This window comes from Canis lupus, chromosome 14 (genome assembly GCF_011100685.1).
Source record: "Canis lupus familiaris isolate Mischka breed German Shepherd chromosome 14, alternate assembly UU_Cfam_GSD_1.0, whole genome shotgun sequence".
NCBI classification, from domain to species: domain Eukaryota; kingdom Metazoa; phylum Chordata; class Mammalia; order Carnivora; family Canidae; genus Canis; species Canis lupus.
In genome coordinates this window covers 47479984-47499079 of record NC_049235.1, presented here as the reverse complement: position 1 = coordinate 47499079, position 19096 = coordinate 47479984, and the positions used below count along the sequence as shown (strand labels likewise).

At 36.2% G+C, this 19096-nt stretch overlaps 1 protein-coding gene across 4 annotated transcripts in view; it reads right to left on the bottom strand.

The window, feature by feature from the left end:
* SEPTIN7 (septin 7) overlaps positions 1-19096 on the bottom strand; it is a 117975-nt gene that overhangs the window by 94852 nt on the left and 4027 nt on the right. The window contains exons 1-2 of one of the 4 annotated variants that reach the window (XM_038557332.1): positions 6282-6306; positions 2583-2584 (exon numbers count right to left, since the gene is read on the bottom strand). The exons of 2 other annotated variants lie outside the window; for them this stretch is intronic. Coding sequence is in view for 1 of the 2 variants with exons in the window: in XM_038557329.1 (XP_038413257.1) it covers positions 2583-2587 (5 nt within the window). In the remaining variant the exon portion in view is untranslated. Of the gene's footprint in view, positions 1-2582; positions 2588-6281; positions 6307-19096 lie in introns of those variants that run through there. One more of the 4 variants, XM_038557329.1, reaches the window with a different exon arrangement.

The following is a 19096-nucleotide window of genomic DNA, read 5'->3' as shown; positions in this document are numbered from 1 at the left end:
TAGAAAAAAACTTACCAAATTTGAAGAAAAACATTTGTCTACACATCAAAAGCTCGGCAAAGTGACAAATCTGAGAACTTGACATCTGTGAAAGTTAAACACTACATTCTGACCAATGGGTTAAAGAAGAAATCACAAAGGAAACTAAAAAATTTGAGATTAATAATAATTTTTAAAAACACAACATACCAAAACTTATTGAATGCAGCTAATTCAAGGCTTAGAGTAAAAAGTTATAGCTGCAAATGCCTATGCTTAAGAGAAGATCTCAAATCAATTACCTAACACTCACCTCAAGAAACTAAAAAAAAGAGCTAACTAGATGCAAAGCCAACAGAAATGAAGACTAGAGAAGAAATAAAAATATATTACAACCATAATACAGAAAATCAATAAAACCATAAGTTGGTTCATTGAAAAGATGAAAACTGGACAAACCTTAGCAAGACTAACCAAGAAAAAAAAAAAAAAGAACACTCACTAAATTTGGAATGAAAGAGTGCAAATCACTACTAACCTTACAGAAACAAAAAAGATTATAAAGAAACCTATGAACAAGTGCACACCAGCAAACTGGATAACCTAGAGAAATCATGAAGTTTACAGAAAGTTACAAACTACCCTAAACTGGCTCAAGAAGAAACAGAAAATCCCAAGTCCTATAAAAAAATAAAGAGATTACACTGGTAATCAAAAACCTTCCCATAAAGAAAAGCCTAAGTCCAAATGGTTCCAATAGTGAATTCTACCAAGTGTTTAATGACGGCGAATCCTTCACAAATTAATCCAAGAAACAGAAGAGGACAGAACACTGCCCTGTTTTACCCTAATACCATATCACACAAACTGCTGAAAGACAATAGACCAATGTCCTTTATATACATGCAAAAACCATCTACAAAATAATGGCAAACCAAATCCAGCAATATGAGTATACATCACGACCAGTGGAATTTACCCAGATTCGTTCTACAAATGAAAATTAACCAATGTAATACACTATATTAAGTAAAAAAAAAAAAAAAAAAAAAAAAACAGTAACAAAATAACACATGATCATCTCCAATAGACACAGAAAAAACACTTGACAAAAAATCCAACACTCTTTCAAACTAAACATACTTTTAACAAAGCAGGCGTAATAGGGAACTTCCTCAACCTCGTAAGGCACATCTAAGGAAAAGTCATAGCTAACATCACAGACTAAATGCTTTCACTCTTCAAGAACAAGACAGTGGTGTCTAGTGCCACTTCTACTCAACACTGTTCTAGAGGCTGAGGCCAAGGTACTTGGCAAGAAATAGAAATAAAAGATGACTAAGTTGGAAAAGTAGTAGTAAAACTATCTCTATACACAGATGACATGATCTTATAAATAAAATAACTCAGAGAATCGACAAAAACACACATGCACACATGCGAACACACTGAGGAAACAAACAAAAACACACAAAAACCAATTACATTTCTATACGCTAGCAAAAAACAACCCAAAATGAAACTCAAAAAAAAAAAAAAAAATCCACTTGTTATACCATCAAAAAATAAAATGCTTAGAAATAAATCTAACAAAAGAGCAAATATTACACATTGAAAATTATGAAACACTGTTCAAAAAACTGAAGATGTAAGTAAATGAAAGCAATTCCGCATTCGTAGATTAGTTAGAAGACAATTTTGTTCAGAAGGCAATACTCCCCAAATTGATCTACGAATTCAAGGCCATGTGTATCAAAGTTCCTAGTTGACTTCTTTGCAGAAACTGACAAACTAACCATCTTATTCATGTGGAAATTCAAGAGACACAGAATAGCCAAACAATCTTGAAACAAAAAAATACCAGAAGAGTCACACTTCCTAGTTATTTACAAAGTTATAGTCACCAAAACAAAGTGGTACAACCTTAAGGACAAATATACAAATCAATGGTGGAAATACACCCTTACATTTTATGGTCAACTGTTCTACAAGTTTGCCAAGACAACTTAAGGAAAGAAAAGGTTTTTTTCAACAAAAGATGCTAGGACTACTGGATATTCACATACAAAAGAAAGAAAATGGATACCCACCTCACACCATGTACAAAAATTAATTCAAAATGGATCAAAGACCTAAATATTTTTAAGACCTAGAGCTATAAAACTCTTAGAAGAAAATACCGTCATAAATCTTCATGACCTTGGATTAGGAATGGTTTCTTAAATATGACACCAAAAATACACCAATAAAAAAAAGATAAACTGGACTTCATCAAAATTAAAAATGTTGGTGCCTCACAGAATACTGTCAAGAAAGTGAAGATAATGTTTGTGCCTCACAGAATACCGTCAAGAAAGTGAAGATAACCCATGAAATGACAGAAAATTATTTGCAAATCATCTATAGTCTATTCTACTTATATCCAGAATATGTAAAGAATTCTTACAATTTAATACAAAGGCAAATAACCTGATTAAAAATTGAGTAAAGCACTCAAATAGACATTCTTCCAAAGACACAGAAGTTGCCAAAAGCACACAGAAAGATGCCTATCATTAGTCATTAGAGAAATACAAAATAAAACCACAATGACAGCACCTCACAGCTACTAAGATAATTAAAAAGGCAAAGATTATGTCAAGTGTAGACAGAGATGTGCAGAAACTGAAACCCTCATACACTGCTGGTGGGAATGTAAAATACAACAACTGCTTTGGTAAAGAGTCTGAAAATTCCTCAGAAGTTAAACATGGGGTTACCCTTTGATCCAGCAATTCCATTCCTAGATATATATATCCAAGAGCACCAAAAATTGAAGTCTACACAAAAATTTGTCCTTAAGTGTGCATGGCAGCATTATTCACAACAGCCAAAAAGTAGAAACAACATAAATATCCACAAATAGGAGAATGGATAAACAAAATGTTGTATTATCTATATAAAGAAAGATCATTCAATAATTAAAAAGAACAAAGGACCAATACATGCTACAACATGGATATATCTTGAAAACCCAGGCTAGGGACGCCTGGGTGGCTCAGCAGTTTAGCGCCTGCCTTTGGCCTGGGGCGTGACCCTAGGGTCCTGGATGAATGAAGAGAAGAGAAGAGAGAAGAGAAAAGAGAAGAGAAGAGGAGAAGATCATGCTAAGTGAAAGATGCTAGTCACAAAACACCAAATGCTGTATGATTTCATTTATATGAAATGCTCACAACAGGCAAATCTACAGAAATGGAAAACAGATTAGTGGTTGCCAAAACCTGGAAAGCAGAGGGAATGTAGCAGTATTAATTACTAACAGGTACAGGGTTTCTTTCTGGCCTGATGAAAATGTCCTATAAATAAACAGTGGGATGGCTGCACACTCTATGAATACACCAGAAACAACAACTGTAAACTTAAAGGGGTGAATTTTATGGCACATGTGAATTACATCTCAATAAAGCTGTTATAGAACCAGGTATGTCTACAAGACACTACTTTTTACATATAACTTGTATATCTTCTTTCTTAAATGTATCTCATTTGTGCAAAAAGATAGGAAGAAACTAAACCAGAAACTATTGACACTGGTTACCCATATTAATGGGTGGAAAAGTGATAGAAAGGGGAAATGAGAATAAGGTAAACGAGATGAGAGGTGGGACAAATACTTCTGGACATATGATTTTATAAGCTAATTGTTTTTTTCTTTTTTTTAGATTTTATTTATTCACGAGAGACACAGAGAGAGAGCGAGAGAGGCCGAGACACAGGCAGAGGGAGAAGCAGGCTCCATGCAGGGAGCCCAATGTGGGACTCCATCCCGGGTCTCCAGGAGCAGGCCCTGGGCTGAAGGCGGCGCTAAACCACTGAGCCACCCAGGCTACCCCTATAAGCTGATTGTTAACACCGTACTAATGTTTCAATTATCCCAGTAAAAAATAACCCAAATGAGCCAAGATGTGAGAAGAGCTCAAAATGGACTAGAAGGTAACAAATGAAACAAACCATATTTCAAATGAATAACATAATTCCACTGAACATGGTAAGGAAAAAAAGAACACAAATAACTTTGGAAAACAGTATTTTGACTGCATAGGTTAAGACTAAAGATAAAAGGGGATCCCTAAGTGGCTCAGCAGTTTAGTGCCTGCCTTCCGCCCAGGGCATGATCCTGGAGTCCCGGGATTGAGTCCCGCATCCGGCTCCCTGCATGGAGTCTGCTTCTCCCTCTGCCTGTGTCTTTGCCGCCCACCCCCACCCCCACCCCCACCCCTGTGTCTCTCATGAATAAATAAATAAAATGTTTTTTAAAAAAAAGACTAAAGACAGAAAGAATTATACACAAATACTATGGCCTACTGAATAAATATATCTGTAACAGCAATTCTGAAACTACAGTTATGTATATATCAGAACTAAACAAATATGTAATAAATTGTGGATGAGAGCCAGGTTGTCCACTGTTTGAGAAAGGAGTCACAAATACAGAGGGAAAAAAGGCTAAACTGAACCTTGTGTTAGTGCAAGGTTTCCAAAGGCTCAGACTAGTTTAGAACTATAAAAGAACTGGTTTATCAGTATGAATTCATGGCTTTGAAATATATACATATACATTTACACACAGATATGTATACATATAGATGTGTGAATGTATATAAATAATACAATTTCCTAGATCTGCTCTAAACACCTAGAAGACAATGACACCCTATTAGAAATGAACACTCCCAGTGCTCAGATCTTGGTTTCTCAATACTGTTCTCAAGTAAAAGGAACTTGGGACTCTTAGGAGATCAATTCCAGGACTTAGGCAGGAAAAATATAAGATGAACCAGAAAGTAAGGAAGTGCTCCCAAAAACTGATACGGCATGTTGAAAGGATGAATAGGAGACAACCTGAAAGAGCTCCCAATGGTCAAATTCAGGACAATTTGAACAGCAAAACGGATATAATTAATTTCATATGTCTATACAAATATAAATAACTGAATAAATGAACATGAGACACAATAGCTCTTTCTTACAAAAGAATTCCAGTTAAAAAAGGTAGCATACTGGAAACAGAAAATCATATGAAGACTAACAGCACAGTAATAACTAACAGGCAAAAATTATTGACAGTGGATAAAAAGTATGAGATGTTCATTTGCATAGTTCAACAAAGGACTAGTATCTAAAATACACAACTCAGTAAGATAAATAACCCAACTTAAAAATGGACCAAAGGGGGATCTCTGGGTGGCTCAGCAGTTTAGCACCTGCCTTTGGCCCAGGGTGTGATCCTGGAGTCCCAGGATCGAGTCCCACGTCAGGCTCCCTGCATGGAGCCTGTTTCTCCCTTTCTGCCTGTGTCTCTGCCTCTCTCTGTGTTTTTCATAAACAAATAAAAATCTTTAAAAAAAAAAAAAAAAAAAAAGGACCAAAGATTTCAACAGACCTCCAAAGACTTATGAATGGAAAATAAGCACATAAGACTCTCAAAATCATGTGTTATTAGAAAAATGCAAATTAAAATCACAATGAGGTATTTCTACAATTCTACTAGAATAGCTAGGATTAATAAGAGTAACCACCCCAAGTGGTGCTGAGTTATGTGAAGCAACTATTCTTATACACTGTTGATGGGAAATGTAAAATGTTACAACTAGCTGTGAAACAGTTTGGGAATTTCTTTAAAAGTTAAGCACCAAAAAAAGGGGGGGGGGGGGTAAACACAGATATACCAATTACAAAGCCTAAGTATCTACCCAAGAAAAATGTTATATATCCAAATTTTAACATAGGTTGTATTTTGTTCATTGGACTTGGAGGTAATTTGACTTTATACTATCTTCTATTTTCCATGTTATTACTAGAGAACTTGAAGCATTTCCACTAAAACAAAAAACAAAAGGATCACATAGAAAGAAAATGAAGTAATGTTAACCACAAATCAGTACAGATTTTTCTTTTTTATTAAGTAACTCAGATGTTTTTTATTCTCCATTTCTGACAAGTTCATTAGACTGCAAAGAATGAAATTATAGGAGATAATTCTCACAAGGTTTCAATCACGATGTGAACATGAGCAAGGCAGAAAACAAAGGCTGGAATACTAATAAAATAAGGTGTATTAATAGCTGACTAGATGTATGTCAACTTCAGCATAATTATATACCACACAGATCCATCCTTAATTGAGCCCAGATAACATTATTCTATCCCTTGATAAAAACAGAACGCTAACACTTGTTAAACCTGTGTAAGATAAAAACTGAGAAGTTAATATTCAAAATAAATCATAATGAAATTTAATATGGAAATATGTAGATACAAACCATGTCCTTTTCACCACCCTTGAATGGAATCTGAAGAAAAGTCTCAGATTAGTTCAGAACTATAAAATGAGACTGCAAAAATAAGGAATAGGTGGTGGAATACATTTCACCTATCAATCAACAGGCTCCTCCTAAAAAATAAAAATAAAAAAAAAAGTGAAGCAGCAAGAGAAAACAGCAGTACAAGAGGAAAAGGTAGAAAAACCTTAGCTGACTTGCTCCATAGGTCAATAAGAAATTAAAAGTCACCCTAAAAAGTTTCACTTTTGCCTCACTAACAGACTAATACAGCATGTACAACAAGATAAAAGATATTTACTCTGATCTGTAACTTTAAGATCAAAAGATATTCAGTTCCTGGTGTCAGCGGGGCTATGTACCAAATGAACAAAGTTCAGAGGGGAATAACAATAATGGTTGGAGGGATATAACCCCCTGTCATAGAAACGTAGTTAAAGAAAATTTAAAGACTAAAAGTCTCTATGAAAGATTCGAGAAAGTTGTATTCAGGTTATAAAACAATAATACTAAGAGAAATAAGACCTACTTTTTTTAGTCTCAAAGAGTAAATGAGAACATCTGAATACAAATGTCAAAGACAGACTTCAGATATACACAAAAACAGGAAGAAAAAATTTAATGATGATAGCTATTCACAGATGAAATGTGCTTCCTCAAAAAGTAGTGAGTTTCTAACACAGGCTAGACCATCTCTATCCATTAGAAATACAACACAAGTCACATATGCAATTTTAGGTTTTCCAGTAGCCACATTTAAAAAAGCAAAAAGAAGCCAGTAAAATTAATTATAATAATATAATTTAACTCAATATACTCAAAACACTATTTTAACATTTAATCAATATAAAAACATCTAATATTCTTTTTTTTTTTCAAAGTAAGTCTTTTCAAAATCCTCTGTGTATTTTACACTTATACCAAATCTCATTTCAGACTAGACACATTTCAAGTGCACAACAGCCATGAATTTTCATGGTTACAGTATTGGACAGAGGAGGGCTAGGCTACACAGCCACTTGACAAGTACAGTGCAGGGGAAACTAGAGCACTTTCTGCATAATTAGATTAAATGACTTGATACATCACCCAATCCTGAGATCTTGTAAAAATATCAAAATAGTTAACAAAAGAAGTATCACGAACATACTCAAAATTTTCAAAGGATTGACTTTATTCTATTTTAATAAGTCACTATTCTGCTTTGTAGACTCATGACAGACACAGACATATATATATACACACACAAACTCTGTATTTCACTGTAGAATTCATTCTGAACACAACATAGCAATTTCATCAAAGAATTAAAATTATTTCTAGTATGCATCCTCCCAAACTAGCTTCTTAAAAGACATCAAAGCCATTTCTTGTCAGAATATCGAATCCCATGGCTTATAAAATGTTTGGTACTCATCCTAGCATTGCTTACCTAATAAAAAGAAATCAATAAAAATATTGTTATGTTTTCTTAAAAATTTTTCTATAGTTTACCTACAACACTACATAGAAAAATAGAAATTCAATTCCTGTTACAGACTGAATTGTGTTTATATGTTGAAGCTCTAACTACAATATAACTATATTTGAAGACAGGGCATTTAAAGAGGTAATCGAGGAACACCTACCTGGGTGGCTCAGTGGTTGAGCATCTGCCTTCAGCTCAGGTCGTGATCCCAGAGTCCTGGGATCAAGTCCTGTATCAGGCTCCCCAAAGGGAGCCTTCTTCTCCCTCTGTCTATATCTGTCTCTGCCTCTCTGTGTGTGTCTCTCATGAATAAATAAAATCTTTAACATACATACATACATAAATTAATAGGTAATCGAGGTTAAAGGAGATCCTAAGAGTAGAGCCCCAATTATGTAAGACTGATGTCCTTATAAAAAAAGGAAGAAACATGCAAGATATCTCACTCTCTCCACACAGAGGAAAGAAAGGCCATGTGAGGACACACTGAGAAGGCAGCTGTCTGCAAGCCCAGAAGAACCATCACAAGAAACCAACCCTGATCACACTGTGTGACCTTGGACATCCAGCCTCCAGAACTGTGAGAAGATAAAAGTCTGGTGTTTAAACCACCCAATCTGTAGTATTCATCCAATCTGTAGTATGGTAGCCCTAGCAGAGTAGCACAATTCCAAGAAAGTACTTTTAAAAAATTGTATTGCAGAGGTGCCTAGGTGGCTCAGTTGGTTGAACATCGGACTCTTGATTTCGACTCAGGACATGATCTCAGGCATGATCTCAGGGTTGTGGGATGGAGCCCTGCATCTGCCACCTCCATGCTCAATGGGAACCTGCTTGAGATTCTGTCCCTCTCCCTCTGCCCTTCCCCCATCACACACACGCACTCTAAGTAAATCTTTTAAAAATTTGTATTGCAAAAAAACAAAAAAAAATAAAAAAATAAAATAAAAAATAAAAATAAAAATTTGTATTGCAAACCAAATTATATTACTGTTGAGATTACTGATAAATCAGAAGTATATCTGTATGTTTATAAACTTACAACCAAAGATTTTAAAAGCCTTCCTTATTGAGCTACTGAAGTAACCAAAATAATTTGATCTCAAAATTACTAATTTTAACCCATAATCAAGGTCTTCAACTTACATTTCATTATTTAAAAAAATTCTACTCAAGATTAGTACTATATACACAATGAAGCTACAGAGCAGTAGGGGGCTCAAAAAAAGCACACCACACATTGCAATATTGCAACTACTACTCCACCATCAATATATGTAACATCAACATTAACTATAACAGATATACATAACATACATAACTGATAATGCATGAAAAGATGTGCTGTTACCTACTAAAAGAGAAGTCTTCTAGGAGTTCAAGGAAAAGGAAGGATCATCAAAGACTCAGATAACTGGGAAAAATTTCCCTGGATGAGTAGTTTTGAGCTGGGCCTTTCTTAAAGCATGGATAGGACTTCAAGTTAGGTAAGAACATCATAAGCAGAGGCAAAAATACAAAGAATATGACTCAATCTGAGTAAAAGAAAAAAGTCCAACCAAAAAATCCCTAAAATGACTGCCTAAGTTTTTAACGACAGAACACATAAAAGAATAATAAGGCAGGGATCCCTGGGTGGCTCAGCGGTTTTGCACCTGCCTTTGGCCCAGGGTGTGATCCTGGAGTCGGGATCGAGTCCCACATCAGGCTCCCAGCATGAAGCCTGCTTCTCCCTCTGCCTCTGTCTCTCTCTCTCTCTATCATAAATAAATAAAAATAAATCTTAAAAAAAAAGAATAATAAGGCAATATAAATATAACTAGAAATCTGAATTCCAATACCTGCCATAACTTAGAACTACACTCTGGTGGGTAAATTACATAATCTTTCTAAGCCTTAGACCAGGATAACATCTTTATAAGGTTATTGTAAGGTATACATGAACTATTTGGCACTTCACATATAGTAAGTATAATATATGATGGTCATTGCAGTGGTTGTGCAATAGATGACAGCTATCATTTTCTCTGGACTCTTATCATGCAGACAGGTGATTCCCAATCTTGGCTGTAATCTGAAACACCTGGGGAGCTTGATAAAAACAGATACCTAGGCCTCAGCTTAGAAGTAGTGAATAAGAATCTTGCTGATAATTTGTTAAATGGAATCCACTAATGACTATACTTAGAATACCCAATTAACACTTCAATTAAAAAACAATGGAATCTCCCAGTCCTACCCAAAAACTTTCAACAAAGATTCCAATCAAGAATGTTTCCATCAAGCACAGAACTCCTCTCTTACTCCCTGACCAGCACTAATATTGATGATGCATTTACCTCATATAACATTCTGCATTTGCATGTTTGTGGTACTATTTCTGCACTTCCTCCACACTGGCCAAATATTTAACTTTCAAGAAGTTAGGGGCTGCAACTTTTCAGCAAGTCTAAAATTATCCCTGAATTTAAAAAAAAAAAAAAAAGAAAAATATTACATCTGTGTAATTATCATTTTAACAGCACAGCACCATGGTAAAACAGAAACTTAAGTATTTTTGGTGGGTTGGCTTGCCAGCTAAGTCAGTCATTTCAGTTATCTTTCTGGCTCACAGCTGAATTATCCATCTCATAAAGTAACTCTTAGTTGTACTGTATTAGGCTGACTTTAATATTCTAACACGAATCCCAAGATAGGACTGACTACAGTTCTAGCTGGGATCACTAATTTCATCCCTTCATGCCAAGTTCTCATGTCTCCAAACTTACACTAGAGAAATGTTTACCCAATTCACCCTTCTCAGCAATGAGAAAACTAAAACAGACTACAAGCCCTCCTCTGAGCAACTATGGTCTTTGCAAATTATACAGTGTCTATATAAAGAATTTTTGTAGCTCTTTTCTACTTGCACACTATTTTATACATCCATTGAACAGGAATCATTTCCACTTAAACTTCTTTCTTTTTCACTCAGCATATCCATTCTACAGAACATAGCTGGGAACCAGAAATGGAAATCTAACTCAATGCTTAATTAACAGATAGCAGGCCTTCAATAAAGAAATGAGCCAAGAAATAAAAACTGAGCAACTAAAACACAGATTTGTAACAGAAAACTAGATAGCAACAAATTTCAAGGACAAAAGAAGGTAGGTACATCCATACGATCAGAAATATTTGAAAAGCTACATATATTGTTAAAAAATAAAAACCACTCTATTGCATTTTCCTAATGGCTCCATGACTCATAACATAAAACCAAATGTTCCTGATGGTTATTTTAACAAGTTCAGGGATCCCTGGGTGGCGCAGCGGTTTGGCGCCTGCCTTTGGCCCAGGGCGCGATCCTGGAGACCCGGGATCGAATCCCACGTCGGGCTCCCGGTGCATGGAGCCTGCTTCTCCCTCTGCCTGTGTCTCTGCCTCTCTCTCTCTCTCTGTGACTATCATAAATAAATAAAAATTAAAAAAAAAAAAAAACAAGTTCACTATACCCCACTGAAAGTAGGGAAGCTAATTAGTTTATACATAACAAATATCTCCCTACAGTAATATAAGAAATATAAATTAAAACAAGCTTAAGGTACTAACAAATCCCCCAGGAAAATAACAGGGGAAGGCAGAAGAGGTTTGTTTAAAAATATTGTTTCAAATATTTACAACACTAAACTATGAAACTAAACAAACTGTCTCAAAATAATAAAATGGTGGGCAGCCTGGGTGGCTCAGCGGTTTAGGCGCTGCCTTTGGCCCAGGGCATGATCCTGGAGTCCCAGGATCAAGTCCCATGTCAGGCTCCCTGCATGGAGCCTGCTTCTCCCTCTGCCTGTGTCTCTGCCTCTTTCTCTCTGTGTCTCTCATGAATAAATAAATAAAATCTAAAAATAAATAAGTAAATAAATAAAATAAAATGGCTACACCAGTTAGAATATCAACATTGGAATACCATATACTTATTAAAATAACCTGCACGTAGATTAATATATCAAAAATTGTATTAAACATTAGATGAGTAATACCCTGGTTTTGCATAAAACTTAAGAGTTTACAGAGTACTTTTAGTTATATTACCTCAGAATACATAATCCATGCAAGAGGTTATAAACTCTGACTGTTCATCAAAATTACCTAAAATACTTAAAATGCAAATTTCTGAGCCCCACCTCACACCTAGTGAACTAATAAGCTTCCAAGTATGTTAAGCACCGGAAGGGTTTTCACCAATGTCTGACCAGGGTTAAGAACCACTAACCACTAATATACCACTAATTACAACCATGAAAAAAAATATGTAATTAAGAAAGAACACAAATTAACCTTCAGTGATTGAAATAATTTAATGGCTTTTTCCCCCCTCTTGGTTAATTTGTTTAAATTCATCATAAAAGCAACTAAGTAGATCTATTAAAACTTCTTAAAATTAAAAATGGTTTGAAATGTCGACATTTTAAGGTATATTTATCACTGAAAAAAGATTTTCTTGTTTAGACCATGTCACATCCCAGAATGCTACATGTAACAAATCAGGTATTACCCTGGTTACTTTAGTAATAGCATAAACAAAAGCACTAAGATAAAATTACCATGAAGATTCCACCTCCTCTTACACAAATGATACTCAAGGCATTTACAGTATTCTCTAAAATTAACAACACATACCAAAATCTTCCTCAAAAAGAAAAGAACTCCAATTACATTCTGTATGGACAATCTGAACATATAAGGATACAAAATGTTATTCATATAAAGAAACATTAGCATTATCTGTAGTGTGAAAGAGCTACAGCTATGAAATGTATCAGTAGACATTTTAAATAAGTAAACATCTTAGTATTACTTAAGATATTGGTGACCTCAGTCTGTTTAACTTTGAAGGACACTGAAGTTTCACACAAACCATTTTATTCCAAATTGTTTCAACTCTGTTCCCCAAGGCACAAATGCCAAGTCTTAAAAAATAATACCTACAGGAGCACCTGAGTGATTCAGTCAATTTAACATCCAACTTTTGATTTCAGCTCAGGTCATGATCTCTGGATTGTGAAGCAGAGCCCTGTCAGGGTTCTGTGCCGGCCAAGGAGCCTGCTTAAGATTCTCCCTCTCCCTCTCCCTGTGCCCCTCCCCTTTACTCTTAAAAAAAAAAAAAAAAAAGTACCAACAAATTTACTAACCAAACTACAGTACAGGTTTTGTTCAATATGATAGCTTGAGTTAGTAAATGTAAAAATTCAAAGCACAAATGAATAAATTCACAATAATTTTAATTTTTTTATTTTCCATCCTAAAGATCTCTCCTAGTATTAAGACTACCAGACATGCATACTTAAATGGTCTCCAGGCCTCTCAATTTCATGTTTTAAATAATCTATTTCGATATATGATACTGACTAATCACCCATTTACTCAGGTTCAGACACTCTGGATTCATTACTCCCCACCGACATCCCCTCACATACCACATACCTTACAATCATCCCCTATACTTCATACCCTTTGCCACGACCCTAGTTCTGTCCCTCATCTTTTAGTCCTAGGACTGCTATGTTAACCTCCCTCAATCAGTTGGCCCCACCTTGCTGTTCTATCTATACCTAATGGATTTATCATCATGATGTTCATGGTTACCATTCTTCTTCTTTTAAAATTCTTCAATAGAGATTTTTTTTTTTTAATTCTGAGCACACGACACCAGATCTTTGCTTACCTGTCTAGCCTCATAAACTACCATGAGTTCTCAGCCTAGAATAAGTATCCTTCCTCCTCCTCTGCCTAATCACTCCTATCTACCTTTAACGATTTACCTTTTCTAACTTAGAAATGGTATCCTGCTCTGTACTTTCACTGTATACTCTATATACCTTTAAAGCATATCACAAATTATTTACAAAGTAAATGCCAGGTGGAGAAAAGTGAACAAAATATAGTCCTTGACTTTAAGAAATTTAAAAATGAAGGCAGGAAAGTAGTCAATTGCCATACAGTCTGATAACTTTTTTTTAAGATTTATTCATTTCTTCTAGAGAGAGAGAGCATCAGAGGGAGGGGCAGGGAGAGGCAGAGAGAATCTCAAGTCAACTCAGGGCTCAGCACAAAGCCCAACTCAGGGTCCAATCGCACTACCCTGAGACCATGAACCGAACAGAAACCAAGAATTGGACACTCAACTGACTACTCCACCCACGAGTCCCAGAACTTTTTTTTTTTTTTAAAGCTAACATCTGCTCAGTATGCCAGGCTAAGAACTTGCCACGTTATCATCTTATTTAATTCTCACTTAATTATCCAGTAACTTTATGACTCCCACTTACAGAGAATGAAACAAAATTCTATTATTTGCCCAAGATTCAATTAAGATTTAGAAATGTGAATCCAGTTCTGACTCCAGAACATAAGCTCTTAAGCACCATGACTTTTATTTTGACTGTCACACCATTTAACTCAGTATCCCCCGTGTCCACCACACAGCACAAGACACAAGACACATATTTGTTAAATGAATGAACTTGAGCGCTGAAGTCCTAAGCTAGTAATGACTTAACTTCCAAACTACCACTTTAGCTGATAATGTCTTGTGTCAAAAGGGTTCAACAGCTCTGAGATACTAACACATGTGAAATAATCAATGTCCCAAGTTACTCACCATGTTATGGTTATTATAACAGCAAAATACTGAAAATGAATGTCTTACCAGAAAAGACATGTTAGTTAAATCAATGGCCCACTTGTAATGGAATTATACAGCTGTATATAAGAATGTTCTTCGTGTACTGATATGGAATAATCCAAGATACACTGGGAAAAATTAAAAAGTGAGGAAGAATGTATATCTGATGCTACTATGCGTGGGGACGGGAGGAATATCTTTTTTGCTTGTGTATGTAAAAACCACCTTTAAAAGAAACATAAAAGAAACTGTTAAATAGGTTGCCTGAAAAGTAGGAAACTGGGTTACTTGGGAATAGGAGAAGAAAGATTTCACTGCATATCTCTTCTTAACATTTTGAATTTTGAGTCAAGTGATTTTATTGCCTATTTGACAAATATAAACTCCTCCATAGAATAAAAGGCATTTTCAGAAATTAAATCACAAATACTATGTAACATCCATAGGCTGCAGGCCATAGCTTTCTTGATTGCTACTATTTTGCAGTGTCTGACACTTTGTTGGCAGTTAAGTATTTATTACATTAACAAAAATTTCAAATTGCCACTACAGGAATATTTCAAATATATTTTACAAAGTAAAACTGGAAAAAAAAATAGTTTTAATTTTTCCGAAAAACAAACAGGGCCTTATCCCAAGTCTACAGTTTATGAAATTCTGGAAGACTACTACAATCTGTATGCTTTTAAAAGTACCAAGATGATCATTTTACTATCGTTTCATGTTTCCTTCACATTTCAAATCCTTCACAATTAAAGAATTAGGAGGAAAAGTCTTTAAAAACTTCCAGGGCAGCCTGGGTGGCTCAATGGTTTAGCACCGCCTTCTGCCCAGGGCCTAATCCTGGAGACCTGGGATCGAGCCCCACGTCAGGCTCCCGGCATGGAGCCTGCTTCTCCCTCTGCCTGTGTCTCTGCCTCTCTCTCTTTCTCTGTGTCTCATGAATAAATAAATAAAATCTAAAAAATAAAAACCTATCCAGAAAAAAACACTTTAAATGAGTTGACTATATGTAAATTATACCTCAATGAAGAGGTTCTCTCTTAAAAAAAATTTTTTTTTAGGGATGCCCAGGTGGCTCAGCGGTTAAGCATCTGCCTTTGGCTCTGGGTGTGATCCCAAAGTCCCAAAATTGAGTCCCCGCATCAGGCTTCCTGCATGGAGTCTACTTCTCTCTGCCTGTATCTCTGCCTCTCTCTGTGTGTCTCTCATGAATAAATAAATAAAATCTAAAATAAAATAAAATTAAATTAAATTAATAAATAAATAAATAATAAATGAAATTTTTAAGCTCATCTATGGATATTAGAAATCTGATCAACGGTTACCTGGGAGCAGGAGGGGGATAACTGCATAGGGGCACAAGAAACTCTGGGGTGACGGAAATGTTATCTTTTTTTAAAAATATTTATTTATTTGGGGCAGGCGATAGGGGGAGAGCTCTGGCATGCTTGCAAGCATGTGAGAGCATGTGTATAAGGGGAGGCAGGGGGCAGCCCCAGTGGCTCAATGGTTTAGCGCCGTCTTCAACCTAGGGTGTGATCCTAGAGACCCAGGATAGAGTCCCACATCGGGCTCCCTGCATGAAGCCTGCTTCTCCCTCTGCCTGTGTCTCTGCCTCTCTCTCTCTCTGTCTCTAATAAATAAATAAAATCTTTAAAAAAATATTAGTAAGGGAAGGCAGGGAGTTAGAGGCAGAGAATCTCAAGCAGACTCCCTGCTGAGTACAGAGCCCTATGCAGGGCTTGATCTCACAACCCCCGAGATCTTGACATGAGCCAAAACTCAAGAGTCCACCCAGATGCCCCAGTAATGTTTTTTATCTTGACTGGAATAAAATCTACCAAGTGTATATATCTGTCAAAATTCATTGAGCTCAACATTTTGTGAACTGAAACTCTGCATCTTTGTGGGTGGATTTTGTTGGATATAATCAATTTCAACGTGTGATTTTTTTTTTACATTGACCCTTTGTTAGATTGTGACTAAAAAATAGTAATGTATTTTACTCTCCTATCACTTCAGAAAATTCATTTATTCCTAGTAGGTATGTGAAGCCATGTGGCTGATTGTTTCTGCATCAAAGATATGAGATGCTTTCTGGATTTGATGGGATTCATGCATACCTAATTTCCATAGAACATGAAGGAGAGTATGAAAAGCACATCTAAATTGAGATGCTGTTTATGGTTATAATACTGATGTCATTTACCATGAAAGAGGTGGTCAGAACATCATTCTTCTCCATACATGAAAACTAAAGAACTTCCTAAGTATAAGAAATACAAGGCTTTATTATTTGCTCTTTAAGGAAAAAGAGCTGGCAGTCCTGTAAGCTACTGATAAATCTTCATTAGAGCAACCAGTAGAGTGAGTAGACAGTATGAGTTGAAGTGGTTAAAATGAAGAAATCCTGAAGATATCAGAAAGAAGATTGCTAACTCTTCCCTACAATGCATTTCACTTGAACACACACATTTCTTAAGACTGAACTCAGGCCTGAAATGGATGATCATCACTGTTTGCACATCATGATATCAATACATGAAGCTTTTCAACACTTGTCTTCTGTATTTTAAGAATGATAACGGAGTAATTTGAAATGCATAACTTAGTCTATGTGTGAACTTAATATATTTTAATTAATAAAACATGTTTTTTCATGTTAAAAAACTGTATGAAAACTGTATATGAATGAAAACTGTACCTCAATAAAGTTACTTAATTTGGAAAGCATTTAAAAGTGCAGATTCTTGGGCCCCTTTCAGAAACTGTGAATCATGGCATGTGTGGTAGGAACTAATTAATCTGCATTTTTTTTAAGATTTTATTTATTTGGGATCCCTGGGTGGCGCAGCGGTTTGGCGCCTGCCTTCCGCCCAGGGCGCAATCCTGGAGACCCGGGATCGAATCCCACGTCGGGCTCCCAGTGCATGGAGCCTGCTCCTCCTTCTGCCTGTGTCTCCGCCTCTCTCTCTCTCTCTCTGTGTGTGTGACTATCATAAATAAATAAATTAAATTTTTTAAAAAAGATTTTATTTATTTATTAATGAGAGACACAGAGAGAGAGAGTGGCAGAGACACAGGCAAAGGGAGAAGCCAGCTCCACACAAGGAGCCCGACATGGGACTCAATCCTGGGTCTCCAGGATCAGGCCCTGGGCTGAAGGCGGTGCTAAATTGCTGAGCCACCCGGGCTGCCCTTAATCTGCATTTTTAACAAGAGACTGTGTTGACCCTCATTCACGAGGTTTATCAATTATACTTAGGAAAATACTGACCTAGCATATTGTTATGTACCCAGTAATTACTGACCACATTTTACAAAAATCAATGAATTAAATGATAACTTACACACACACACACAAGCTACCCAGGTGATTCTGATCCCCAAGTTAGGGAAATATGGTAAGAGCTCCAGAAGGAAGAATTATGGACTAGATAGTTAAGGAAGACTTCCTTCTTCTCCAACTCCTATAATCTTTCAAAGGCTTCTCCAACACTTGGCACAGTAGTTCTCAATTTGGGTGATTCTCTCCCCTCCACTCCTACCCCGTGACATCTGACAAGGTTTGCATTTTTTTGTCACTACTGGAGAAGTGTTATTGGCATCTAGTAAGTAGCTAGAGGCCAGGGATGCTGGTAAACATAGTACAATGCGAAGGAGAACCCCTCAAAGAAATAAAAATCCAAATTACAATAGTGCCAAGTTTTGAGAAATTCTGATCTGGAGCCTTGCCTCTCAAATGAAGCTACCGAAAAGTATGGAGTTGTGGTCCCCAAAGTAAACAGAACAGAATTAATGTGTCACCTCTTGTCAGGAGAATCAATTTTTACTTCCAGATTGGTGGGGTAGGAAGAAGGAGAAATCCTCTTTATACTGCATATAAGACAAACAAATAAAAAACATGTCACGTGAATAACTAAGATTTTTTTTTTTTAATTCAAAATAATGTGAACAGGAGCAACTTCAGGCTTTACTCCCCAACCTCAGGGGATACTTATTTACTTTCCTAAGCCTACAAGTACCTTTGAAGTTAAGAAATACTTGCCTAAATAAAGTACATAAACTTTAGAATGACAGGCAAAAACTCATCTTTAGCTTCATTTAGATTTGTAGGGCTATTTCTTACTGCAGCATAGCCTAACCCAGTGTTATTTAAAGTGTGGTCTGTGGACCAGTAAGCCAGTCTGAACTGTTTATTGGTTTATATCAGCAAAGTATAGAAACTGAAAGCACAGAAATGAAAACTTTTATAGCAAAATAACTTTATCTCTTGGATTGAATAAAAAACGAGGACTTTATTCCCCCTTTTGAAATTTCATCTTCATTTTTTAAAATCTTGCAGAACTTTTCACAACAATATCAGTCAACAGTGGAATGGATTTTATTTTATTTTTAAGATTTATTTATTTATTTATGATAGACATAGAGAGAGAGAGAAGCAGAGACACAGGAGGAGGGAGAAGCAGGCTCCATGCCAGGAGCCCGATGAGGGACTTGATCCCGGGACTCCAGGATCGCGTCCTGGGCCAAAGCCAGGCGCTAAACCACTGAGCCACCCAGGGATCCCAACAGTGGATTGGATTTTAAAAGAAAAAGGAAAGAGGGATCCCTGGGTGGCGCAGCAGTTTGGCGCCTGCCTTTGGCCCAGGGCGAGATCCT